Source organism: Acanthopagrus latus, chromosome 12, assembly GCF_904848185.1.
Source record: "Acanthopagrus latus isolate v.2019 chromosome 12, fAcaLat1.1, whole genome shotgun sequence".
Lineage (NCBI taxonomy): Eukaryota > Metazoa > Chordata > Actinopteri > Spariformes > Sparidae > Acanthopagrus > Acanthopagrus latus.
Window position 1 is genome coordinate 16,904,502 of NC_051050.1, and position 27,516 is coordinate 16,932,017.

At 40.1% G+C, this 27,516-nt stretch overlaps 1 protein-coding gene across 2 annotated transcripts; it reads right to left on the bottom strand.

Annotated features, from left to right (window-relative positions):
* gpsm1b (G protein signaling modulator 1b) lies at positions 1 to 25,504 on the bottom strand. Of its 2 annotated transcripts, none has more exons than XM_037117661.1 (14): positions 25,282 to 25,504; positions 15,261 to 15,482; positions 13,729 to 13,864; positions 12,976 to 13,118; positions 12,594 to 12,717; positions 11,324 to 11,439; positions 11,054 to 11,209; positions 10,856 to 10,964; positions 10,629 to 10,743; positions 8,255 to 8,325; positions 7,960 to 8,130; positions 2,564 to 2,723; positions 1,969 to 2,174; positions 1 to 1,833 (listed from the first exon to the last, which is right to left on the bottom strand). In XM_037117661.1, exons 1-14 carry the CDS (start codon positions 25,341 to 25,343, stop codon positions 1,633 to 1,635), a joined length of 1,992 nt encoding a protein of 663 aa, XP_036973556.1. In that variant the 5' UTR covers positions 25,344 to 25,504; the 3' UTR covers positions 1 to 1,632. The 2 variants fall into 2 exon arrangements, with proteins under 2 accessions (XP_036973556.1, XP_036973555.1); XM_037117660.1 differs by having other exon boundaries at positions 2,564 to 2,726; positions 25,282 to 25,503.
* Positions 25,505 to 27,516: the final 2,012 nt, after the last annotated feature.

Below are 27,516 nucleotides of genomic sequence, written 5' to 3' on the forward strand. Positions count from 1 at the left end.
GAAAACATCTGAAACATTTTATTAAAAGCATGAGGGGACATATTCATGTCCTCAAATGGAACATAAATACAAAATATATTTATATGTACAAATTATGGCAAATAGAAGCGTACCAGGTTCTTTCTAAAAATGTTAATTCACAAAAAACAGGAAAAGACAGTATTAACTTTATCTCCCAAATGTGTTGTTTTTATCAAAGATAGATGAATCAAACATAACTGCTGTGAACTTGGTACATGATCCATCATGGTTCAGAACATCTTGAAGGTTCAGAAGCTTTGAGGTACAAAAATGAGGTATGAACTAGCAAGCCCATAGGTTAGGTCAAATTGTTTTTGTACAGTACCATTAAACAGATGCTCTGTACAGCAAAATGTTTCAAACTTGGAGTTTTCATAGCATCAAATGGATCAAAATGTACAGTGGGCTCTACCTGATTTTGATCACACACCAACGGAAATGATTAGCAAAAATCTCCCCACTTATGCTTAAAGTTGGCAAACTTTCCCTTTGAGAAGGAAGTTGTCAGAGTCTACAAACATACAAATATTCACAAGTGGGAACAGACTTCACTCTGTATTTCACAGAGGTAATACAAAGTTTTGACCACAGGGAGGCAGCACATCTTAGTTTAGATTCCTCGAAATATAACACATCCATCTCATCCATTGGCGTCTATTTCTATGTTAAGACAAAATAATAATAATAATAATGGCAGAAAGCAGTAGTCTGTTAGCAGATGTTGAGAACATTATGGGCAACGGACAGCATTACTTCTAAAGCTAAGCAGAAAACACTAATTGGAGCTTGAATAATCACCCCACGCTAATCTTCCAACCTATAAAAGAAGCAGCTATTTGCGCAGTAACCATGATTACTGCATAGAGATGCATTTTTTATAAATGCACATTTGTCAATTTAAATTATTCATATTATTTTGTCTGAGTCAAAAAAAAATGAATCAGTGGAAAAGTTTAAACTGACCAAAGCAGTTTGTTTAACACTGGATGGACATCCCAAATACTGTTACTGCACAAATAACATAGTTTCTCCATGAGCGGTGAGAACCACAAAAATGTAACGATAACGGCAGCATTGATCATTACTGACCTGAAAACTGCTGGTTTAGACATTATAATTCATGTTTTTATAAAACTGGTTCAGATTTCAGTGCAAATCTGTCATTTCAACTCTGTTTTTATCATCAGATCTTTATGATTTCCACGACTCATGCTGTAGGTTGTCCATGTTCCGTGCTTTGAGCTTCTACAAAACACGTTTGACACCAGGAAATACAATCTTGAGTCTAAAAAATGCTGATTAAGGCATTAGATTGAGTACATATTTCGTGTTTGTGTTCATCCTGTTCCCCAAAACCTATTTTCTTCTTCTCCCTCACCAATGAGCTTCAATTCTGCTTGTTTTCCTGTTATATTTACACACATTTAGAACATAATACATCGAGCAACATTTGACAGGGCACTACCTATTGCACATGAAATTTGTCTTGTTATTAAAAATCTTGTTAGTTCACCCTTCAGTGCTGTCTTTAAATGTTGGCTCGCACGCTACTTTCACTTCTTCCATTTTGTTTTCTTTGACATGAAGTTGTGCAGCATTCTCCACCAAGTCCTAGCTGGAGAACCCACCAGGCGGCTCTGAATCAGGGGATTCAGAGTCGTCCTGGTCGTCTGTGGGCAGCTGGACACGCTGCTCGTCCATACGCTTGGCCTGCACCCTCTGGATCAGGCTGAAGAAGTCCTCGTCAGGCACTGTAGGGGCGTGGGGGCCTGCCTCTGGTGGGGAGCACCGCTGATCATCAATCCTGGAGGACTGCAATCAGAGAGATACAAGAATTCAGACAAAACACCACAGAATACATGTTTGATATTTGCTGTATTCCCTACACAACAATCCCAAAAGTCCATCAGACATATGTAATATGTCATATGTAAAACGTGGCTTCACCTGGCACTTAATTAGCATGTTGAAGAAGTCATCACTGGGTTCTTGATGATCTCCCTCGCCCACCAGGTGTCCCAGATTGTTATGGGTGATCCTCAGGCCTGGAAGGTTACCAACATTGACCCGCTGGTCGTCAAGACGGCGGCTCTGAGAGCTGGCAATCAAATCGAACAGCTCCTCAGTTTGGGGGGAAGTGGTAATTGAAGGATCTAGGAGAAGAGAGAAGATCCTAGTCAAAAAAGGCCAGAATTCAAAGGACGCTTCACAATGAACAAGGCTCAGCTCAACCAGACTGAGGCCAGTGAAGACTGCTGAATACCAGACAGGGGTGGAACACAGCCTCTTAGAGGGACGGATACCAGTAAGAAAACATGGGATGCAGTTAAGGAGGTGATTTACACCAATTCCTATCAGGAATGTGACTCCGTGGATGAGAGGACACTGATTCTCTTTATGCTGAGTTTGAGTCAGTTGTGTTTTAGATTTAACGGGGCAATTTAGTATAGTTCCAAAAAGGATTTGTTGAGTTTTTTGTTTAGTAAAGAACATTTGTGTAAAAATATATCGTTCTGGACGTGACCGCTTTTTCTCAACTGACCTATCATCTCGTTCAGGGATGGCATGGAGTTCGCAGCACCTTCTCCGTTGTCTCCGTTCTGTGGATCATCAAGATGGCAGCGCTGGTCATCCATGCGGCTGCTCTGGAACTTGCTGAGGAGGTCAAAGAAGCAGTCTTCATCTGAGGGATCACGGCCCAGCTTCTGAAAGAAAATGTCAGCAGAAACACTTTTTTTCAGCACAAACAGACAAAGATGGAACCACTTTTCTCTTCAATTCCTTTCATTTTGAAGACATTGAATTAAGATTTTGTTCTATCTTCAGATAAAAAAATGTTCTCTATTAACAATATGAATATTGTAGGAAGAGTTTGGCCCAGTTTACAATCAAATCTTCATGAAAATCTGAGACGTGATATTGTTGTTCACCTTTTTACTTGGCTACCTGATTAAGTTGACCTTTTCCTTGATCCAAGAAATATGACATGCAGACACATTATTAAACTTGATGCCAGTATGAGTTGGACGAGAATATTCAGGGATGGACTAATCTGATTAAGCCACAAGGGATGGTCATCCTGTGGAGATTACCTCGGCCTAAATACTGAAGGTGGTACAATATCATGAAATGTCATTTAAAAATAAACAACCCATTTGTATTGAAGTAATATAGCCCGAATAGTTGTTGCCTGTAAAATCAGATGGAAATGAAACTTGCCTCTTTGGGCTGTTCTTGTTATATTTTAGGTTCATTTAGTTTCTTGACCTTAACGGACAAAATTCAGAAGTACTTTTAAAAAATGTTATTTGTTGGTTTGAGCGGTGGATTGTTACACGAATGGTCTTCGGTTTTAAACTCAGTTGGCAGAGATGGAAATGAGCTTATAGCTCCGATCAATGATCAGCCAATCAATTATTCAATCACTGATTGACTGAATGCTTTTTATGTCCTCTGACAGATCGCTGTTTGTTTTGAGGACAACAAAAGGTGCTCTCTTGGAGTCACAGTCCAGTTAATGTGTTTATGCTTTGCAAGTGAAATTAATTATTAATGCTTGATAAATGTTTTAGCTACAAATAACACTGAGCAAGCAAAAGCAGATGTTTGACCAGTGCTGCCGAATTATTCTGACAATCAAACTGCAATGTCATCAAAGTCAGGTCATTCAACTATCATATAAACACAAAAACAGTATCATAAAAAAACAAACTTTCATCTGTAAAGTGCAATAGACAAAACTGTATTTCCTCTGACTTATCCAACAGATTTCACAGGCTCTACTTGGAAATGTCTGGGCTCTGGTCCAAGAAGGTTAAGAAAGATATCTGAATAATTCTGCAGAGTGAAAGCCGGAACCCCCTCATATCTGGAACATGAACTGCTGTGACTTTTACTCACTAAACCAGATAAATAATTAAAACTGCCTCCTGGAACAGGATCTTGATTGCCTTTTGATTTGAGCTTTAAAAACTGGAAAAATCAAGAGTTTAGTCTTTTAAAGCCACACATCTCAAAGCAGAGAATTAAAGCCTCCATAATATGGGCTGCAGCCAAAATTAACTTAAATTAACTAACTGATTCAATAGTTACCATAATAAACAAGACATACATATGAAAAATATAATTTTAAAATATCATCTGCAGAAAATAAAGCGGTAATCATACAGCTGAACTGATTCAAACATTCCTTTACTAAACTAAAGATGGACTAGGACTCATTTTAATGACAAGACATCACAGACTCAAAGAAACAACATAGTAAAAGTAATCTTCGATGCCTAAATATCGACAACCTCTCCCAAAGAAAGAAAATGTAAGATGAGATAAAAGTAAGCATCACAAATTGTAAAACGTCTGATAGTTTTGCATTCATACCTTTATTTCATTCACATATTTTTGACTATACTAACAAACTGTCCCCAATAACAATGCCCCAATCAACGCTCACAAAATTAAACAACAACAATTCCAACCAAAGCCAAACTATGATACCACACCTTCAACTCCAACCAGTGGATGGAGTTTGAATCACTTTCCTTTACAGCAAGATGTGAAGTAGGTCAGCGTGAGCAGACACCTGATTTCACTCAGCTCTATGCTAGGAATCTTCACTATCGCGTCTTTTGGTTTTTGAAAATCAAACTGTGCATAATACTAAACACAACTTTTTTTTACAAAAGATCATGAACAATTCTTAACTTACTCCAAATCGACTCCCTGAGAGACTGAGTGAGATATACATGCGTACATGCAGTGAAAACACACACAGAGTCAAAAATCTAAAAGAAAAACAAAGTAAACAACCTTTGGCATTTGTCCGCATTCTGCTGTTATTCAAACTGTGAAACGTAAATCATCAACATCTTACCAGCAGCACTTCCTCTTGTCCACTATCTTTTCCACTCTCTCTCTCTCTCTCTCTCATGTGTCTCTCTGAGCTCTCTTGCTCTGTCCACACGCCTGGCTCACACCTCCTCCTCCTCCCCTCCTTTCACCCATTGCTTTACATCACTCTCTCGCCCCTGCTGCACTCCCTCCCTCTAATTTCCTCTCCTCTTGTATCCCTCTATTCCAGCCGTCTTTGAATCTCTACCATCCACTCCCTCTTCCTCCTCCTCTCCGTCTCCCTCTCTTTCCCTCTTTCTGTCTCTCTCTGTCTCTCTCTCTCTCTCTCTCTCTCTCACTCTCTCGCTCTCTCTCTCGCTCTCTCTCTCTGTGGCTCTCCTGCAGGCCATTTTTGTCCTGCTCGCCCACTGTGGGAAAACAACTCATTATGGGAAGCAGGGGGGGTTGACCCTGTGGAGAGGGTAGCAGTTCTGTGATCAAGGTCACATTATCAGCAGAGAGCGAGGGAGGGCTGGGAGGGGGACAGAGAGAGGGGAGAGCAGAACGGGTTTGGAAAGATGGGTACAAACGTTATGAGTAAATTGTGTGCCAACAGTGGCAGGCAGCAGAAATCAACTACCTTCAAATGACAAGAACGCCCCATGTCAGCTCTCAAAACTCACATTACTAAGCTTAATTTTTGCTAAAATGCCCATTCAGAAAAAAACCTGTCCATGTTAGTGTAATTTACTACAGTAATCAGCCGTGACTTAATACGGTTTCTGTCCTCTGTCCTTGGCCTCGTGTCCTCTGAGCGGATCTCCTCACTTCCCTCTCTCTATTGTCCAATTAATCAAGTAGGCCAAAGGGACAGAACAAGAGAGAGAGAGAGAGAGGAGCACATGATGATGATGAGAGGGAGAGAAAAGAGGGAGACGAGAGAGTGAGAGGTGGGGAAATTAAGTTGTGTGCGTGTGTGTATGTGTGTGTGTGGACGAGAGAGAAAGGGAAGTGAGTTTGTAAATGAAAGGATAAAAGACCAAAGTAGTTCTTCCTGGATTATACCAACATTGTGCATTCTAATTTCATGTTTTACATATGAGGGCTCAATTACAGATGAAGAGCAAGGTAAAAAAGTTTAACCTAAAACACAATGGTGATAAAAATCTGCTTATAACTGTAAATTTAAGCTATGAAAACCAGTGAGTTAGTGCACCAGAATGTTTCATCAACTATATGCAGTGAGCCATTACAGTCCCAGGACAGTTCAGTCAATACTCATGTACATGCAACCAATCTATAAAATCAAAGAACTAACCTGCAGCAGATTGATTTTTTCTTTTTGCATTGTATTGATGTTGCTGTTGACTAATAAGATGTTCATAGGTTATTGAGTTCATCTGGGTCATGAGGAATAACAATGCTAGAATGTGAACTTCATCCTGATAGCTAATCTAATATTGTGATGGCATGACATCTTTCTTTTTGATTTCTAGCTTTGAGGAAGAGTGGCCCGAGTTCTCAGAGACACAAGTGTCTTTAAAAGAATGGCGCACTTGACAGACGGTACGCCTCAATGTCATGAGAATTACCAACATTAAGCTCTAGATGCTATTTCCAGGCCCTTGTGATGAACTATTATCACGTCACCCAGTAATTTTCACTTTTTTCGAACATGTCAGCTTGCTTATAACAACAATTATCATCGTCACAGAAAAACAGCATGATTGGGTGCTGTTAGGACACAGGGTTTTAGGGATACAACAGCTGCAAAACGGATTAAAGATCTAGTTCACGGCAAATGGAGCACTGTTGGTATTTAATGAGAAGACACCTTTTACACTGTATCTGACTCCTTACATCATACTATATCACCTCGTGGGAAATTAAGGGAAAATGTTCCCATTTTAATCTCTCTAATTTATCTCATTTTCTCTTTTAAGCAGATGCCCTGAAGACATCTAAGACATGGGGGGGGCGGTGAAAAGACAGTAATGGAAAGCAGTTAAGTGAATTCAGCAGTCAGCAGTTCAGGGCCCCCTCGATGCTTTCTTTGAGAGGAATTACACCCCTCTTTTCTCAGGTGGGCTTTCGGTGATTGAGCTAAAAAGGTGGGCATATCTTAGATTTACAGTCAGTGTGAGTTGAGGCCTGATATTACATATTTTGGTGGGCTGCTTAACACCCTGAGGCAGGAGGCTTTTTCTGCTGTCAGCAAAAAATAGAAGAAAAATACCCAAATTAAATTCTGTATCCGTAGGATTTTTATCAAATACAGCTGCAATAAATAAGTATCTTACTTCTTTTGATACTTAATTCACAAAAAAACAGACAATATGTTATGACTGCAGTGATGTTAGGTGTTAGAGAGTGCAAAACTAGCATTTCATAATCACAAATTCAGTTCATTGCTTGCACAATGTAGTGTGACGTATCCCTCCACGCTTCAAACCTTAGTGATCACAGTGCTTTTTCATCCTTAAGTCAGCCTACTTCACCTGCCATAGTTAGCTTTACATATTTGTTAACTGTATTTACTGTTTGTGTTTTGTTTTGCAGCTGACTTTTGCAAGACAGTGCGCATCAATCGCTTTTGCTCTTCCAAGCACTGAGTGTAAATAACAATCACATTATAGGCTTCATCATCCTTAGTTATTTTACTTTTCACAGTTAAGGTTGTGCATTTTGCTAAAAGTATTTACCATTCATCTGACTGGCTAAACTCGCTAGTACGGTGATTACCAAAACAATTCAGTATGTTAAAAACACTACAAACACGAGCAAATAGTGCATAGCACTAACAGTATGTAACTTTGACAGGTTAAGTCAAGTAAAAAGTACCGTTATTACTGAAGTTTGAGGCGTAGGATTACTATGGGTATGACAGGAAGTAAACAGACATGCAGTTTGTAAAACGGATGTATGTTACACTATAGAATTTAAGAACAGGCTGATGAATGAATGAAATATTAAGGCCTCTGCTAAAACTGATGTCTCAAAGAGTCTTTAAAAGAATAATTCTGTAAGGTAAGCTCAGAACTGGCACCACATGGGGAACGTAACTGGGTCAGAGCAGGAAGCCAATAAGAAAATAAGGTGACAGATACTCACTGGCACTGGAGGCGGGACTTGTACAGTGATGTCATCAGTGTCTACCGGAGAGTCCAACCACGGCCTCTCATCTGATGACTGACTGTCAGGGTAGCCTTTTCTTTTGCCTGGCTGTGATTGCTGACTCTTGGATCTCCTGGGTATACTTTCCAATTCTTGGTTCTCACCATTCTGCAGTAAAAGAGCACACTGTTAGAGCAGGATTGATAACTCTTTGGGGAGGGATGTGTGAATCACTTTTACAGACGCATTTCTCTCTGGAGTGTTGTACTGACATGTGAGAAAAAGAAATCACCTTATCTGAAGAGTACTTCCACAGCTCCACACTGTCCATGCTGTTTCTCTTGGTGAATTTAGGTCTTGCACCTATGGAAAAAAATAAGCAAGTCAATAAACACTATCACAGTTGTACAATCTCCCAAATCAAGCATGGAAGGTGTTCTTTTCTTTTAACTGCAGCTGCCTGTCATGTCAGCATCGGTCTCATGATGCCCGATGTGGATATGTGGTGTAGGCAGACAACCGAGCAAATAATCTGAATAAGAGTCTGTTTACCAACTCTGCAGCAGAGAGGGAAATGTAGGACATGGGTGTGAGTTTTTGCCCAAAGGAGGGTTCATGAACGCAAACATCACACTAAAGTCAGGCTGACTGTACAGTGCTGCATAAATGTTTCAAATACTCCTAAACTCTTAAGTACACATATCTTATGATATGAAGGATGTTGTCAAAACTAGACAAGCTATCTTCCTCAGACTGGGGTGAAGGACGACAATCGTCACCTTTCCCAAAATATGTTCACTCCCTTTGCTTTCTCTCACATTTAGCCTCAGTTCAGACACAACACAGACAGACGGTCTGCAATGTTTGTCTCACCTGAAGCTACTTTTACATTTTAAAAAAGCCACCTTGTGTACATATGAAGTATTTCAGTTAGCTTACTCAAGCCCACATGTGTTATTTATGTCAAACATTGAAGCTGAAAGAGCAGAATCTACAAACTATTTAAATACAGAAAGTCCCATAGTTTGTTTTTTCTTCTCTAAACTAATAACTGCTGTTTAAAAGGTGACTAATAAATGATTTGTGATTTACCAAACCCTTCAAACACATTTCTGATGCAAACAGTCTCACTGAGATACAGGATTTCTGTGAGATGAGAGGGCAAGTACAGTTCCAAGACAGCTGCCCCTAACCGCAGTTTGCAGAGTGCAGACTGCAGACAGACAGGTCTCTGTTTTACATTCAAATACAAATACAAGCATGCAAACAGAGTTGGACCTTTTCATCTGCCGCACCCTTTCCCTTGCCAGGACTAAAGGAAACGGAGTGACTTCTTTACACAAGAACAAAGAAACCGTGTTATGTGAGTGCAGGGTGGAGAAGACAACAGTGGCCTCAAGTGAACTGAAGTCTTCGGTTCACTGACTTGCTATTTCAATCCACTGTCAGTGAAGGCACCACAACATTCTTCTGTTTGTGTGTTTGTCAACTCAAACCTATGGTTGTATATCAATTTAGACATTCTTGGATATGTGGAATCTACAAGAGAATAAATCATAAGAGATGCTAACATGAATGTCCTTACAGAATGTACAAAGGACACCAGATTCAAGTCTAAGTTCATTTTACCACATCTAGGACACTGAAGTTATACAATGGTTCAGCAGACTGTATATCTTTCAGCTGAATAGCCAGTAGACCTGACTAACAGATTTAATTAATAGCCACTTTACTATCAAAGCTCTTCTGTTAAAAGCTCTTAACAATATGCAATAAAAGCTCTTCAGCAACACTGAAGGACAAAGACCCACACACCTCACATTATCATATTATCTGAACAGCTATGATTGGTGGGCACAGTAGCACTGTAATGTTTTAATGATACAGTAATAGGAGAGGCTTCCAGTGTTATTGCATTACCAACATCCAACAGAGGCTATATGACAAACATAGAGTAAATGAATGGCTCTCTTACTCAGATGCTCCGACTCATACATTTACTTTGTTTTTTGCCATGAGTCAGATGAGGGGACCAATACCACAGCCAGCTAGCCTAGCTTAGCATAAAGATTGGAAACACGAGGAAACCACTTACATGGCACTTTGGGAAGTCTGCCTACCAGCCCACATTATATTTTTTTTCCTTAGACTTTGCCTTGTTCAGCCTTACTGCACTGTGATTGTCTAGCACTCATTATTCTGCCAGTTGGCATTCAATCTTGACTTCAAACCCCTTAATGGCCAACTAAAACGTTATAGTAGTCACCAGTACTTTTATTTACACATGTTTATTAATAGAAAGCTTTCTCGCAGAAAATCTCTAGGAGACATATTAAAAAGATTTAGGTGGATGAGTGGGTGACAAAAGTACTCTGACCTGCAAAAACAGAGTCTGTTTCCTGTGTTAATCAAAATATTTACTTATTGCACTTTGGTTAAGGGCAAGAAAATGACTTAGCTTGGTTTAGGAAAGATTTGAGCGGTCTGGATTCAGACCATATAGAAAGTAAATCTCCTGGCCATACTTGCGTAGAAGCAACAAGAACTAGCCAGTTTAAATAAAGTTAAGTGAGACTAAGCAAAACAAACTAAATACCAGCCCTTTTAGTTCACCAATGAACACATTATATCTCTTATGACAGCGGGTTATGTCATTTTTGTGTCACCTTGCATCTCAAACTCCGAACTGGAGGGTGACAGGTCGCTCTCATTCACCCCCAGAGCCTCCATCAGCTGCTCCACATTCATTCTGGCTGTCAGTTCCCCATTTCTGTCTCCAATCTGAGGAAGAAATGAAGAGGCAACGACAGAATCATAAACAGGTCAAGTCGAGTTGCATGCAAGAGACGTTCACTTACCAAAGAAAGATTTTTTTTTATGGTAAATGTCTCACTTCTTTTGAGATGTCCAGGTGCTTGCGGGCATAGTGGAGAGCTTGTTTGTGGTTCGCCAAAGACACGTATGCATTTCCCAAACTCCAGCAGGCACGGCCCTCACCAACTCTAAGGAAACATAAACATTCAGACAGATGTTAAAAACTACCCCTTTGCTCATGCATGTTGGCATCAGATATTGCTCAGTCTCAGTCTACCTATCAGTGAGCTCCTGGGCTATATACAGGTGTTTCAGGTGGTAGTCGATGGCCCTCTCATACTGCTGCAAAAGAGTGTAGGTGTTCCCAAGGCTGTAACAGGCCTGAGCCTCCATCACCTGGTCCCTCAGCTGCCGTGAGAGTTGCAAAGTTTTCCTTTAGGAAAAGAAACAGAGGGGTAAAATAAGAGAGGGAAACTGAGGATGTGGCGCAGATATTGGTTCACTTCACCTTCCGTCCACTAGATGTCAGGCTTCACTCTTTCCTCACCTGTAATACTCGGTGGCTGTGTTGAACTGACCCAAGAATATCAGGGCATTGCCCAGGTTACTGTAGGCTCGTCGTTCTGCTGCTTTGTCCCCAAATTCTTTGGCTATGGATAATCGCTGTGAAAGACAAAGCAGAGAGTTCAAGTCAAACTAAATAAACACAGTTTGCCTCTTTAGCAGATAAACTGTTTATAATGTTAATTTCTACTTTACTTCGCCCTATCATGCACAAGCAGAGGCAATTACACCAGTTCAAGTCACACACTCTGTTGGCCACATGATTCTGTGAAAAGATGTGCTGCTGCAGCAGCGGTGCATCGAATCAGCTCCTCTGATTACCTTTAAAAGCAGCGTACGTCCCTACATGGCACACTGATGGATTTGTAATGGGAAGGAGAGGAGAGACCAGCTTCTCCCACAAGGAGACAAGTTGTTAACAATGGGAAGTGACAGCACACATGGTGAGACACAGCCTGAATCCCTGCTTGCCAGTGATTCACCAAGAAACCAATTTCCTTCATTTTCTCTACGAGGGACCATCAGTCTCTGCACACTGTGTAATGGCGGATCAGGAATTATTGGGAACAACTCACCCTGCTGTGTTGTTTGTGTTAAATCAGACTGCAATTATAGAAAGAAAACATCACTTTCAAACTGGCTGTGCATTGATGAGTCTTGCTAGTTTCCATGTAAAATTCTAGCCAGACTCAAGTCTGCACGAGGCACACAAGCTGGGATCTTTTTTCCAACAAGATGAAAATACTTGTAGCCTGTTTCTTCACTGAAATAAAACTGCAATATAGCCTTAAGGCCGCTATAAGCTAAAATCTCAAGGCAGGCATTCTGTGGTAACCACTTGTTTGCTTCTGGGCTGTACATGGCGAGAGGCTGAACAAGATAACGACAAACAGCATGACCACACAACAGCTTGTTTCAATGTGTATGGTAATGGTTTGGATGAGGAAAACCAAACACACTGTACAAAAAAAGGGGGGGATGTGTTTAGAGTTATGTTCATTATTTGTGAGACCTGACCTAAATAAGGGGAGATTGAAGAATACTCCCATAGCTCTACTCCTATCGACTGAATTCCAGTGCAATATCACAGCAAGCCACAAAGTCATGATGCAGCGAATATGGTGAGTCACCTTGTGTTAGAAGCACAGTTCAGTCAGAATGTCAATGTTCTGTTCGAGCCACAACAACAATGCTGATAACTCTTATCTAGTGCTACTGCTGGTATATGATGTAGGTATACATGAGTTTCTCACCTGACGGTGAAACTTTATTGCTTCAACAAAGTTTCCCAGCAGATAGTGGGTGTTGCCCAGGTTCCCATAGGCCCTCCCCTGAGCAGCTCGGTCACCTAGTTCTTTGACCAAACACAAGTTCATCCTGCAGAGACAAGACATCAACTTCATTGCAATACATGAATTATAAAGTTTGTTTGGCAAATAAATGTTATAAACTGTATGACTTGAGAAAAGCCTTAGGGCAGTCAGTTTTGATCAGCCGAATGAAGTCTAGACCGCTTTTTTGACAAGAACTGTAAATGAACGGTGCTCTTTTAACTCCAAAAAAGAGCAGTTTAACACTTTGAGTACTGACTGAGATTTTATTTCCCTGTTGTATATGATCATCGACAATACCTACTCATAAAAGCCGGTAGCCCTTTGTAGTGTGTCTCTGACATCAGGAGGCAGGTCCCCTGGTTCCTGGGTGCAGCCCCATAAGTGCTGTTTTCCCTTCGCATGAAACACGTTCCCTATGTTATACAGTGCTCTGGCCTCTCCAACCTACAACCAGACAGAGAAAAATTGCAAAGAGGGTTAAACAGGAAGGGAAAAGGGAAGACCGTAAGATTTTTCTGCAGGGATCTATTGATTTTTATTCTGTGGATTTAGATTTTTCCCCACAAGAACCACGTGTGTGGGTGCATTTCGGCATCCACACATACTGTACCTACAGAAATATGCTCAAGTATTTGTTATAATAACAAAACATTTAACTTAAGCAACATCCTACATGATGCACAATGGGTTCCCACATATAATTGACTCTACTCTCTCAAATTCAACAACACTTACAATGTTTATGATAAAAACTGGCAGGATTTACAGAAGCTCACTTTCATAAATTTCTTTCCTCACAGTTTATACTGTAAAATCAAGCATGCTCAATGAGTAAAGACTTCTTCTACCCATTTTCAATCACTTGATTTTTTTCTTCCAAAATTCTCTGACTTTCAAAGATTTCAAGCCGCTGTGTGAACCATTAAACATTCAGTATAGAAATGACTCAAAAATATAGCCTATGGAGCAAATAAAGAATATGTGCAGTAAACTTCAGAATGTATTGTAGCTTTCGAACATTTAAGGAGATGCTATAAATCAACATGTTTGTTACCTTGTCGCCCTGCTCTTGAGAAATATCCAGATGTCTTTGACAGCACACAACGGCCTCATCAAACCGTCCCAACACTTTTAATGTATTACCAAGGTTTCCACTGGCTTTTCCTTCTCCAATTCTGTCTCCTATTGTTCTGAGAAAGCAACAAAAAAACCCACAATTTTTAATGTTCAGCAGTGGACGAGTAGACTACAGTTTTTTGCATGGTGACATTGTTTAGTTAAGCGGCAGCCATTAAGCTACTCTAACATGATTTAACTGGGAGATGCTGTGTAGTAAATTTTTAATTGGATGCTTACTTCCGAGGAGCAGGTCCCAGTGGCCCTGGTGAGACTGTAATGTAACAAGGTAAATCCCCCCTGGGGCTTTGATCCGTTTCCTGCTGAAGTACCAGCTGCACTCACTGCAGGGGGACTGGATTACTCATATAAGCTAAATATCCAGCTGGTGGTAGTGGAGTGGTACTATATGAAAGTCCCCTCACTTTTCTTGGAATTTCCATTGTCTAACCCAGCATCTTCATAATGAAATCCTTGATGCTTTTTATGCATCTGATAAAGTCAATCAAATCTGGATGGTAGCTGGAATCCATCCTGTTTTGAAACTAAATAGCAAAATTATTAGCATATCATTCCTCTTATACAGACCCCTTATTGTATAAATGAGCTGACTTTAGTGCAATGAATTACTATTATCCGGCTTCAAAGCTTTCTGCATTAACCAAATTATAAACCATTACAAAAACAAAACTAACTGTAATTAAGCTTGGCCAGGGCAGAATACCTTTTCATTTGTTGTAAATGACATTGTTTCTTCTCTTACAGTCACTGATGTATCAAACACTTGAAAATAGTGAATATTTTTTTCCAGCTATGCAGACTGTCCTCATATTAGCCAGATGATATCACACTGTGATTATCGATATAAAGTCTGGTTTTTAAACATGACTAGAATCTTTAGTTTTCTTGTATGAAGATGATGCTGTACTCTGTTTTGAAATACAGTAGAATACTGTAGACCATTTGAGTCTATTTCCTACCACCTAATATCTGTCTGGATGAAAATGCCTCAATCAAATTCAGAATAACACAGTGGTTAGCAAATTCCATGAGGGGGAATTCCAGTATTTTTCAACTTGGCCCTTATATTCATACATATTCTAGCAGGAAAAAAATGCAAGCTGTAAAGCCACCATATTATCACATCTAACATAATGAATTAAGGGTTTCTTTCAACCAAACTTGAGTTGGTGATTGTTGGAACATCAGGAGGAGGAACCATGAATGGCTTACTAAGTTTTATTGTGTTTCTACAGAGTTTTGTTTTTCACTGTGGTAACATTACTATTTTCTGTAAAAGGAGTCTGGTGGATTTGGGAACAGGGATGTTGCATCTGTTTCTGGCCTATCTCTACAGATATCTTTTCAGTAATGTTGTACAAAAACCAGAATAACAATCTGATTCTGTCAGCTTCAAAAAAACAAGTACCAATTGACAACCTTGACTTTTAAAAAAGGTACAATGCTCACCTGGCCAAAGTAAGGTCATGTTTGTGGTATTCCAGGGCTTTGCCATACTCCTTGAGGTAGAAGTAGGCATTGCCCAACTGGCTGTAGATGGCACTGAGGGTCTTTAGGTCTTCTGTTCCGACCTGCACAGCTGCCTCAAAAAATGCTGTTCCACCTTTAAAGTCTCCAGCTTTGCACAGCCGCTCTCCTTCCAAGGCCAACTCCAGGCAGGACGCCTCCATCCTGAATGGGGCACACCCAGGTTGACACACGACAACATTAATATATGATCACTGTCATACGTAGAACAATGCAGAGTGATGTGGATGCTTATGACATCTTATCATGGTGAGGAACAAATCCCCAGTATCGCCATGACAACTAGGTCTGCGGCCATATCTGTGGACCGTTGCCCTAGCAACTGAGTCTAAAGCACTAAGATGAGCACCTTGAAAAGGTGTTGCACTTTTTGCTCATTACTGCATCAGCCTGTTGTTTTCAGACTCTGGTTTATAAAGGCATTCAGTTCTCTTGCTTTACTGGTTGACAATATCAAACCATATAACATTTCTGGAGTATCGAGCATATGAGATTATGGTCAAGTTTGCATTTTGTGTATAGCAATGCTTTATTTGAAAATATATTCATTTACTGATCTTGTTTGTAGTCTCTGTGAACATGAGTCAAAACAGCAATTCATTAATGCTGGTCATCCCTGAAGCATACTAGAGGCAACATGTTGCCAGAAATAACAATCAAAAGGTAAGTCAAGAAGAGTCTTCAGACCACTTCTACAATGCGTTGGTTGCCATGGAAACTACTGGCTCGGTGACGCTGACTCAATGAATGTAAAAGGAATATTAATTTGGCATTGATTGACAACTTCATTGTCATAAAAGGAACATTTAATTATAGTTTAAGCTTTAAGATGGAACATATTTTAATCATTTAAAAAAGTAGCTGTCACGCATACACACAGGCTGTTTTTGAAGTGTTTGTGCAAAATAATACAGACACCTGGTGTTATATAAGAGGTAAAGTGATATGTATCATAATATTGATAAAACAAGCTGAAAGTGTGCGTGTGTTTATGTGTGCCTGCGTGCGTGGTCTTAAGAGGCACAACAATGCCTCTTCAGTGAGTTATATCCAGAAAGTACCCACTCCAGATTCATTGTGTAATCCAGGATAAACTAAAGACCAGCCCCTTTGGTTGCAGCTTTAAATTCCACATAAGGTACTACAATGTAGAGTTAAGCTCGGGATTATCCTTGAATCTAATCTGTTTTACAATTGGCATCATTCAACATATAGTTAAAAGAGAGGTGTAGCATATGTAGTTTCACCTGCAGTTTTAACCGAGAACTTTACAGTGCTATATATCTCTTTCATCCCCCATTACAAAGAAACACTTTACGTCCTTCTCTTCTTGTCACTCCTCCTCTTTCATAAAGTATATCTCGCAATTATTTATTCTCTCTTTATGCTGATCACATTTTTTTTATCTACATGTTCCACTTTTCTTCTAATGGCCACTTTGCAATTAACTAACATGCATGATTATGTGAGAGTTACATAAGTTCACATGCACTCAAACCACTACTACCGAAATTTGAACAATATAGCAGTGTACTCAGTATTTGTCCTATTGTGTATGGGTACATATAGTAAAAAAATGTACTCAGAGGTAAGTGTAGATGAAAAGTATAATAATATGTTCCAAATGTGAAATAACCGACAGTCTCCTTGGTGAGAGTCCTGCACTTAATCTACTCAGTCTCAAAAGCTTGGTGGAAATGCAGACATTGTGACTTGAAATGACGGTCCTAGGGTTACATTAATCATGATGTTAAAGGAACAAACGCAAGACAAGTCACAAAGCTAAAGGAGGCTCTAGAACTGCATTAATTATGATGTTCTAGGAACAACATTGATATGGCAATATGAGGCACATATTGATTCACTCACCTAGGGATCTTCTGGTTAACTTTTCTGAACTCATTTAGAATCAATACGCTCACCAAGGTTGTTTGGTTTTGAAAACCTTGCTTGCTAAGCAAAGAACTGGTCATTTTACCGTTCTCATAGTACCTGTGTTTTTGCTTGTTTCGTGTTTTGTCCACATACACCTGTAGCTCCAAGTGTAAAGGTTTAAGCATCGATTGAGGTCGGGGTCCGTGGTGGACAAGTCTACACATCGCTCTCTCGGCCCCGGTCAAAGGGCAAGGGTCAGACGCCATGAGGTCAAGGGTTGATAAGACTAGCGTCAATGTCAATGAATTTGAAGAAGTTAGCAACTCCTTACAATGAGACTGCAGTTCATTCAAGCAGCACACTGAGCACTAATGATGCAATGCTGAGCCTTTGTATGAAATCAGCTGATACAGCTAATTGAGATGAAATTTCCACTTTCAGTCCATTAAATTACTCCATAAGAGTCCACAATGTCAGCAATATTGCAGCAAACCTGGACACAATCCAACTGGAATTTCTACAGAGAGTCCTGGAGCAGCCAAGAAACACATCTGCTTTGCTGGCGATTGTTCCAAAAAATTCATGGTGAAACCTCTAGTCACGCGGTCAAACCAGTCAAGAGGGAATTTCAGAAAATTCCATGAAAAAGCAACTGTATTTCCTTGCAAAAACATGTTGATTTAAAAGTCTGCTGAGGGCATGTTTCACTAATCCAGTTGAAATTAATCAAGAAAGCTGAGATCTCCATTGCTGTCGTGTCATTCAATCCTTACTATCCCCAACAGAAATGTGTCCTCTTCTTTAATCCTCTTCAACCTGTCCTCAGCTGTGACAGCGAGATCTATTGTTGTGCCTTGCCATTACAAGTCACAATTAAAAAGAAAGAGGGAGTGACGCAATGTAGGGAACATTCTGGGTAAGATCATGGGCACAGTCAGTGATGACAGAACAAGTGCAGTACTTCTAGGAATAACCGCTGCCCCAGTGAAAGCCAGAAAGGAAGGATGTGAGAGAGACAGTTGCTAATCCAAGGACCTGCACCCCCTTGGTAGAAACAAAACAGTGCACTGATTGGCCCAGACTAATCCAACTATCTGCTGACTCTGGAAGAAACGTTATTAGGTCAGCAGCCAGGACAAATAAGGTTGTGACTACAGACGTGGCAAAGGACCAATAAATGTCATGTGAGTGCACATTGTCAATTATTTTCCCTGAAAAGGAACAAAAACATGGACAAGAACTCTTAATTCATAGAGCGCATCCTGTTAAAACAAACAGAGCACTGCTGGTGCTGCTACTGTGCCATTTTGCTGCTTATGCAATGCCTACTTTGAATATGGATGTGGTGTGAAGCCATGAAAATGCCATACATGTATTGACACAGATTACATTAAAAATTGTTCTGTTCCATTTAGCGAGCAATATGGAATTGGAGACGCCATAGTTAGAAATAAGAGAAACTACTAACGCTCAGATCTAACAGCTACAGATGTATCCTGTGTTTTTTGTGTAACCCACAGTGGACGGTACAAAGTTTATCCATGAGCAATAATTTTGTAATGAAAGTTCTTAGATCTTAAAATGTAATATATTGCACTGAATGAGTAATAGTTTTATATCAAAAGTTTAAATGTACTCAAAAAAAAGTAATGGAGCAGTATAGTCCTCCTAGTAGAAGCCACTATGTTGCCTGGTTCTAGACATATTGTGTTGTGTTAGCTTTGTTGACCTTCTGGGAAAAGGACCAATTTGCTGACTTCTCACAACAGATGCTGATATAGCAGGCTGAGATCATACCATCCTCTTGAATCCAATAGAATTGGTTTGACCTTGGGGGTAACTGACCATGGAAGTGTCTACCAGATGGTCTATTTTGGACTTTTTTTCCCTTTACCTCACAAATAAAAACATTAAACATAAAAAGTCGTAAAACTACCAGTATTAGAGCAGGTGAATTTTAACAATTGACCAATTTTTGGACAAGAATAAACATTAAACTGTTTTAACCCTCATTCAAAAGGTGATCTGAGGTTACCAGACTGTTTTCCTAGTTCATGACAAGTAAATCTAGCTGTTGTTGGAGCAACATATCAAAGGCCTAGGGCAAAACTCCAAACATAAGCTGGCAATAACACAAGAAAGTCACCACTATGACAAGGGGGAACTGGTCACCACTGTAGATAAGAAGCCTTTCCAAAAGGTGCAAGGTCATCTCTTTGGCATTAAACAAGAGGGACTGAAAATAGCTGCATCTACGTTTGCAGCCATGGGGTAAACACTCCAGCTCTGAAACCCTTCAGTGGGAGAAAAGCCCAGAAATGCTGATAATTTCAGTTGCCAAATATGAAAAAGTCGACTAGGAAGGTTGTAGAAAGTTGTAGAAAGCATCAAGGCCACTCTTCAGTGCAAACAGGAAATTGGATCAGGCACTAATGGCAGTAGCCAGATGATAAAAGGAACTAGGCCAGTGCAGTGACAAAGGATTACAGAGGAAATATGTTTATAATGGAGAAATCCTTGATGTTAAAGACATTACATGACTGTCCCTGCAACTTTAAATTGTACTGTGATGCACAGATGAGTTTCAGCATGTCCTTGGGGAGCCAAAAGACCTACTAGAATGAAAGAAGACATCATTTTCTTTTGTGTCCTTTGCTTTTTATACTATCTGTCTGGCAAGAACAGGCATATGAACCAATGGCAGGAAATGTCATGGTTAGCAAGGACTATGTCTTGTGCAGTGCCTGATGGAAGGAGTTCAGGATGGAGGAAGTATACCATAAAATAGAAGAGACTGAACTGTTTCCAATTGATAGCAAGGTTTCAAGGAGGTAGGATAGAAAACTTGCATTAGTCCAATCAAAGGTGGATGCACAAACTTTGCAAGAACCACGGTGAACAAGTGTCTCTGAGAAAGCCAATAAGACCAAGGCTACTCCAAGTCTCTTTTTTGATATTTTCTCATCACTCCTAACTTTGCTTGAATCCAAAGGTCAGCCCTCTAGACTAATAAAACCCACTGATTAACAGGCCTTAAGACTACAATAATAAAAATAAAGGTAATTCTTTGATAAAGCAATTGTTTTACACATTTATAATAGACACCACAACGTCACACCCGTATTGCAGGATTTCTATGTATGCAAGTGGAAGTCTGCAGAAACTCTGCTTGAAGGCCCTTGTGGACTGGATGAATTGTGGGTTTGGACAGCCCTCAGCACTCGTGGACTTCCAGGAGTGCTCCTGCAAAGTCTGGGAGTCTGTAAGAGCAGCAAAGTCCATACTCTCAAGATGTAATCTTTGTTTCTACTCTGGGGACCAAGGAGAGATGAGGAATCTCTGAAGGGTGATGCTCAAAGATACACAAGGGCAGCCTTCCCTTGACTTCTAGTTGATCACTATGATGTGCAACACTCCACTCCTACATCTGGGATGTTTAATGAAGATATCAGACAAAGCTCCACACAGCACTTCAGAGGAAAGAACATCTCATATATTTTCTTCTATCATTACATGGGTTCCTTGCATCTTCTTAGTGGGAGGGACTAAGAGGCAAGGAAAAGATGCAAGGGAGAGAAACATGGATGCAATTTATGAGATTTGGGATGTGCCCACCTAGCCTAGCTGCAGATGGTGTAAGGCTAGGGCCTCTGGAAACAAAACTGTTAAACCCCGGGTTGTAAAGCAGATTGTGGAAAGAGGGTGTAGTCTGTAGAATGCATGGCAAATTGTTTAAATAACTTAAGCTGTTAAGTTACAAAGTGACAGGGTGCCATATATTAACCTTCATATTGATCAAAGTCAGTAAACAAAAAGTCATGAATGAGAGCTAGCTTGAGCATTAAATGAAAGACAAAGCAGGATTAAAAATGAAAAGACACCAAGAGTGTGCAAAAGACATTAATGGACAAAATGACAACAACACAAAGACAAAAACAGGATTAGTCTCCATGAGAGGATTTTCACAAAGTGACTTTCATTCTTGCCATCTTTGTGGTTGGCGTAAGAATGGATCTGAGCAGTACAGTCGGCCATTCTCTCCTCTGATTACCACTCTAATTGGTCTGTTTGGGAGACACTCATCCCATAATAGCCTGCCTGTGGTCTAAGAGAGACAGTCTCCCAGTGCTGTTACCATGGCAGCAGAGAGTACAAGTAACATACTGGACAGGTTTCAGAGAGTAAGTTAAGCTGTTGTGTGTAAGCTGAACTGTGGCCATGTTTGTTCTTTCAGTAGAGAACAGCATAATGTGAACAATGTACCATTGTCAAATCATGGATCACAATTCATTCATTGTTGATATAAATATGTGAGGATCATGTTATGCTGCCACTGTTATGCTGCAAAAGATAAGAGGGAGAGAAACTTCAGGCTGGGGTTAAGTAAGTAAGCTCAAGCAAGAGCACAGTGGCAGTACTATGAGAGAAGTAAAAGCTTGCTCATACATAGGACGGGACTTTGTTGCACATTAGGGCTGCTAAACCCAAGCAAAGCACGGTAACTGTAGACTAGATCAGTTGGACTAGGATACGGTTTGGCAGGAAGAGTTAAAGACCACAAACTGTGACAGTCCGTCCATAAATGGTGCTGTGCTGTACCCATTTTCACATACTGCAATTATAGACGATGCTGCAACTCTTTCTCTCTGAGAGACAATAAGATGTAAAACTAAATTTGGGCCTATGCTGCATGCACTAAAACAGGTCATGTGCATTTCAAGCAGCTTGAAATATTCATGGGGGTGCTCTTAATAGAATGAATAAAGTAATGTGATCAACCTATTCCGTCTCATACAACTAGAACTGGGACAATTAACCAAATCATTTGAGGACTGACGGAGACTTCATTTCGGATTTGAAAAATCTGATGAGCGATTTATCTTTTGAGACATTCTTCAAGCCAAAAATGCCTCAAATTTGGCAGATCAAGCTCCTTCAATGTCAGGATTTTGGTCATATATGATAGAAAACTGAAAATCGTTGGGCATTGGATCGGTGGTTGAATTAAATAAATTATAAAAATAGATGATCTTTGGTTGTGGTCAATTTGAACAAGCATATTGTACTTTATAGACAAAACCACTGATCATCGGTCATGAGAAATATCATTAGCTGCAGCTGTACTCATTTCACATAATTGGAAATTGGAAATCAGCACATTTTTTCACTATTTTATGACAGCAGGTACATTGACTATGGAAAAAATCATTAGTTACATCCACAGATATAGCTTTAAAAACTAAATACAACTCTGAATATCATATTGAAGAAACAGCTCTTCCATTAGGCTGTATATGAGTAAATAACCAAGTCAGAAGTGCTGATCTCCACCATCTTGTAAATGTACCAATTCTACTCACATTTAAAATCCTTTAACATGACCAAGTCTAATTTGTTAAAATGGCACACACTATGTCTATGTAATTTCACAACATACACACCATATACCAAAAAATAATACCCCAGATTATCATCAGACATCTTTAGTGTGAGATATCCATAAAGGAAAAAAAATGACTTTAGATGGTAATTAGTGACATGCAACAAAAAACAGATAATGAGATCTGAGACAAGTAGGTTTCGCTGACCTAAATTAATTAAAATCAATTTCTTCACAAAAATATGAATGAATCCTCATGCCATACACTCAGGGCTCTGTATTACTGTCCCTATTATTCTTGGCCTAGCAAAGACACTCTGTGCTCGGAGTAGTAATCCAGCCATAATTACAGAGTGCAAAGGCTAGTTGTCAGGGAAACCTAAGAGAAACTCTCTAGGAATGTTTTTTCCTCTTGCAGTGCATGTCTCCTGCAGTTAGAACAGAGAGGTCTTTTTCTTTCTTCTGTTATCTAATTCTCTTGTAAAACAGCCTTTTTTATTTTATGCGATTCAGTTACTCTTAAGCTTGTTGTTTGTGGCAAGATTAATAGGGCAATGATATCCTGTATCATCCTAGGAAACACTGAAAGAAAATAACATAACATTAGTGAAGAATACTGTAATAGTCCTAGTCCTTGTGCTTTACAAAATTGAGAGGTTAAGTCCATTTATGATGTTGCCTCAAAAATGTTTCAATTTAAATACATACATTTAAAATATTGCAGTAATTTCTAAGATCCTTGATATTTAAGCAATTGAGCAGTTGATTGATAACACTGAATAAACAAGGACATCAAAAGAGGAAATCTCTTGCAATGTAGTAGTTTAAGCTTTCAGGGTTGTGTCTATCCATAACCTCGACAAGTCCTTACAAAAAGCATTTTACAAGATTTTTTTGTTGAAAAAGACCACACAGATAACATCGATTTGTGGCTCATCTGAGTTTCACCATAAACTACAAAAGCATACACAAACACTCACACACATCTCCAACCCTCATCGCAGAAAAGGTCATGTGTTGACTTTATCTGTTTGTGAAATAGAGGAAGCACAATCAAAGGGTAGACCTGATCATGTGTGTCTGCATGTGTTTTTGTTTGATAGGGACATGACAACCTTGCAGATCTTTATGTCCCAACACAAAGAAAAGGAACAAGCCATTAGCCTACACTATATTACCTTGATTTGACCTCAAACTATTTCTTTGGAAAATGTTATTAGGGAGTCATTTACTTAAGTGTCTGTGTAATCCGTGGGTGGTATATCTGATTAAGTGTACTTGACTAATTAACAAAGATGTTGGGGGATCCTGATATAATCAGTGTTAACATGATTGATAATGTTCGAACGTCATTCGCAAACATTTCTCCAAAACCTTATCAGTGCTTTTTAAGATACACGGTGACTCGAGGTAAAACAACATATGTCTGTCCTGCGAGCCAATCAGAGCAACTGTCACCACATACGAATACACAGAGCAGAGACAATTATTCATTCTATAGATTGGTTGATTGAAATTAAAATCATTTTATGTCATTTCAGTCATTCAAGTAAAAAAGTGGGGCCGTGAGAAAGTTTTGCCATTGACTATGCTCATTTTTTAGGTAAAATGTGTAGGAGTATTAATTCATGCATATCAGGTAGAGTGGCACTTTATGCTGAAATCGGGTCAATCAATGGAAATTGGGCCATTTTACATCTTAACAGTACAATTCAATATATCCACAATTATGCATTTTTGGCCCTGTGAGGTAAAAAGTAGTTGATTAAAATACTCATAATGAAACCCCAGCAGGAAAAGCAAAACATATATTGTACTAATGTTCATATCTACTGTTCTTTTCGTGCGGACAGTTAAAAGTTTATACTGTTTTATGGCATGCAAACAGCCACATTGTTCAGACAGTGGTGAGACAGGACAAGAGGCGAGATTTGCAAATGAGTGGGAACATGGTTATCACACACATACACCCACACACCATGTATGCAAATCAGGGGGGTTGAACTGTCATCATTTTGACACTGACACTGCTGCACCATTCATGACACCATCACAATGTGTTTCATCCTGAATCTGAACTTGCACCCACCTGTGGCCAGGTTTAAACCCCAAACACGCCATGTGTGCTGTCAGACCTGTGCTCTCACACACACACATACACAGATTCACCCTCTTCCTACTATATATATATATATATATATATATATATATATATATATATATATATATATATATATATATATATATATATATATATATATATATATATATATATATATATTTCTTCCCCACCTACATATATACACACATACAGACACCCCAAGTGTTTCACATCATCATGAGGCTCCTCTATGTCTGTACATTCCAGCCACAGCAGCTCGATGACCCCGAGCCAGGAATGAGGGCTTGGAACCGGGGCTCAGTCTGCCACTGTAGCAGGGGTCTGGAGCTTTTTAAAAAAAAAAAAAAAAATCAGTGAAAGCTGGCTGGTCAAGTTCCTGCCTGCCTGCCTGGCTCCTCCTTAGTAAGCAAAAGAGCTGAGCTGAGCTGGCAGCCTCTATCATTCTCCTTTGCCTCTGTCTCCACAGCCGCTCCCTCTCGGCTCTTTTCTCCTCAGCCATTCAAGGACAGGCTATGTTAGACGATGAACGTACCCCCCACCCATCTTCTCCACTTCTGTCTCCTTACCTTGAATGCAGCCTCTTGCTGGCCAGGTCCTGGTCCACACCGTTAGCAGCCGACTGAGCCATAGCGCCGCTGCTAATCTTCCTTGCCTCCCCTCTCTCGGTGGCTTCCGTCCCGCTACGAGGCCCCTTTCCTCCAGGGGCGGCTACCCTTTTTTCCTTCTTTTCCTTCCTCTTCTTGAGCTTCTCTGTCACTCCCACTCCCCCCTTTTTTCCCCCTCTCTCGTTCTTTCCCTCTCACCCTCCCCTCCTCCGCCACAGCAATGGCAGCTGGCTTGCTGAGGAAGTGAGGTATTGCGCAAATAAACCATAAAAACGCACGGCCCCTCCCCCTAGATGACGTCACGGGCTGTGAATAGGGGAAGCTTGCCTGAGTGTGCTCAACATGTGCAAACCCATGGAGCTGCAACTAGTGTGTACAGGCTTCATCCTCACTGCAGCGACACGTGTTTTTATTGTGTGTTGTTTTTTTACTCTCTTTATAGAATTAACCTACAGAGAAAAGCAACATTTTTCTGTCACCTCTCTCTGGTTTAATGTCTCTGAGCCTGCTTTCACTCCACAGATGGGTGTGGTGGTTGGGTGTGGTCGCAAAGTGTGCTGTGTTTTACCTGGACTCACCCCAAGCCCAGTGGTGGACTCAAGGCTGATTAAATATATATATATATATATATATATATATATATATATATATATATATATATATATATATATATATATATATATATATATATGTCAATGAGGGTTCTCAGTCATCCAGGTCATTGTAAATCTAGGTGCCGTATCGTAGGCGACTTTTCAAGAAATTACAAGAAGTCCAGTTGCTTACGATGCAGCGTCTACATATATTAAAATCTGGACGCAGCGCTGGAGGTGGACGCTGCTCAGTGGTGTTTTTAAAGGCAAAATGGCTCGGTGTCCGTGTTAGAGTGTGTGCACTGGGACATCCCCTGACTGAGCCGGCTTACTTCCACTTAGGTGCCAGGGTAATTTTAATGGGTATAAAACAATTTGATCATGCCGCTCTTCTTGACCTCCGCATTTTATTGGACCAAATGGCCCCAATTCTGACGTGTCATAGTCTCGGGGGATGTGACGCTAAAAACTAATTATCCCCTATTTCACAGACACTTCTTTCCTGGGCTTTTTGGGCCCCAGTGCATCACGTGACAATGTAATTAAAGGGTTTGGCGGTCCTGCTGGAGCTTGGTCGCGAGGCATCAGTGCACGAAAGAGATGGAGAGACTTTGTATGGTGTTGAATGGAGAGAGACAAATCATATTCCAATCCCGTTTGAATTGTGCCATGATGCACATGATGTTTGTCAATTTAAACGATCATTTTCCAAGTTCAAAAAAAGTAGCAGGTTGTCATTAAACTAAAGAAATATATGCACAATTATAACTTCAAACATTGTAGAGCAAATTATGCTAATGTCTGACCCTTTTGCTTGTTATAAGGAACTGATTGAGGAATTATGTTTTTTTAGGGCCTTAAAACACGATGTGAATGTGTGCTGGTACTATTAATCCCACTGAGAATCAACCAGCAATTATTTAGCGTAGCACAGGTTTTACCTGCTCTACATACACTGTTTTAATCTTGTTGGAACTGTCTCTGTTCACCTTCCTCTCTCAGATTGAGTCCCCCACCCCCCCACCATCACTGTCTGACTGTGGGCAATCATCTCCAAGCTGACTGACAAACAGTGATATACCTTACACCACCCCAGGGGAAGTTGTGTAGCAAGCACAAATAAAAACAGGTTTCCTCTCAAGGTGCCTCCTTTCTGTTGGGCAGGATGTCGTGCAGCCTCGACCAGACGTTTTTTTAATCTGGATCATCATCCCTCAGGAGATTCAGGTTCTACCTCGCTGCTGAGTTCGCATGCGATCAAGTTTCTCTCTCCCTAGGGGTGGTTGTTCGTCCCAAGTGTAAACCCACTGTCACGTCACCCATTGGTGCGTGGACTGCTGTCAGTATAGAGCTGTACATTTATAGTAATCTGAGTCCCAAACTGCAAGAACAGCAACTTTACATTTGCCTGACAGTTCTTCGGTCTCTGTGGTGCTATCTGCACCTGTAGCCGTCAAACAGATATATTATTTTGTTTTATAGCCCTATTTAACTGATTGATTGTATTCCAAATAGTTTGGAAGTCCTTTCAATTAGATGGTGTCATAGCTATGGTCCACCCTGTTGAATCTTCACCTCATGACTCGGTTTGATGGCCCAACTA

Bases quoted from the DNA above. Each gene is read 5' to 3' on its own strand.
- gpsm1b (XM_037117660.1), bottom strand. From the start codon at position 25,343: ATGGCTCAGTCGGCTGCTAACGGTGTGGACCAGGACCTGGCCAGCAAG. The intron at 10,965-11,053 runs GTAGACTGAGAC...ATGTTTCCTTAG, and splicing joins GCCCAGGAGCTCACTGATAG to AGTTGGTGAGGGCCGTGCCT. The intron at 10,744-10,855 runs GTGAGACATTTA...TTTCTTCCTCAG, and splicing joins ACCTGGACATCTCAAAAGAA to ATTGGAGACAGAAATGGGGA.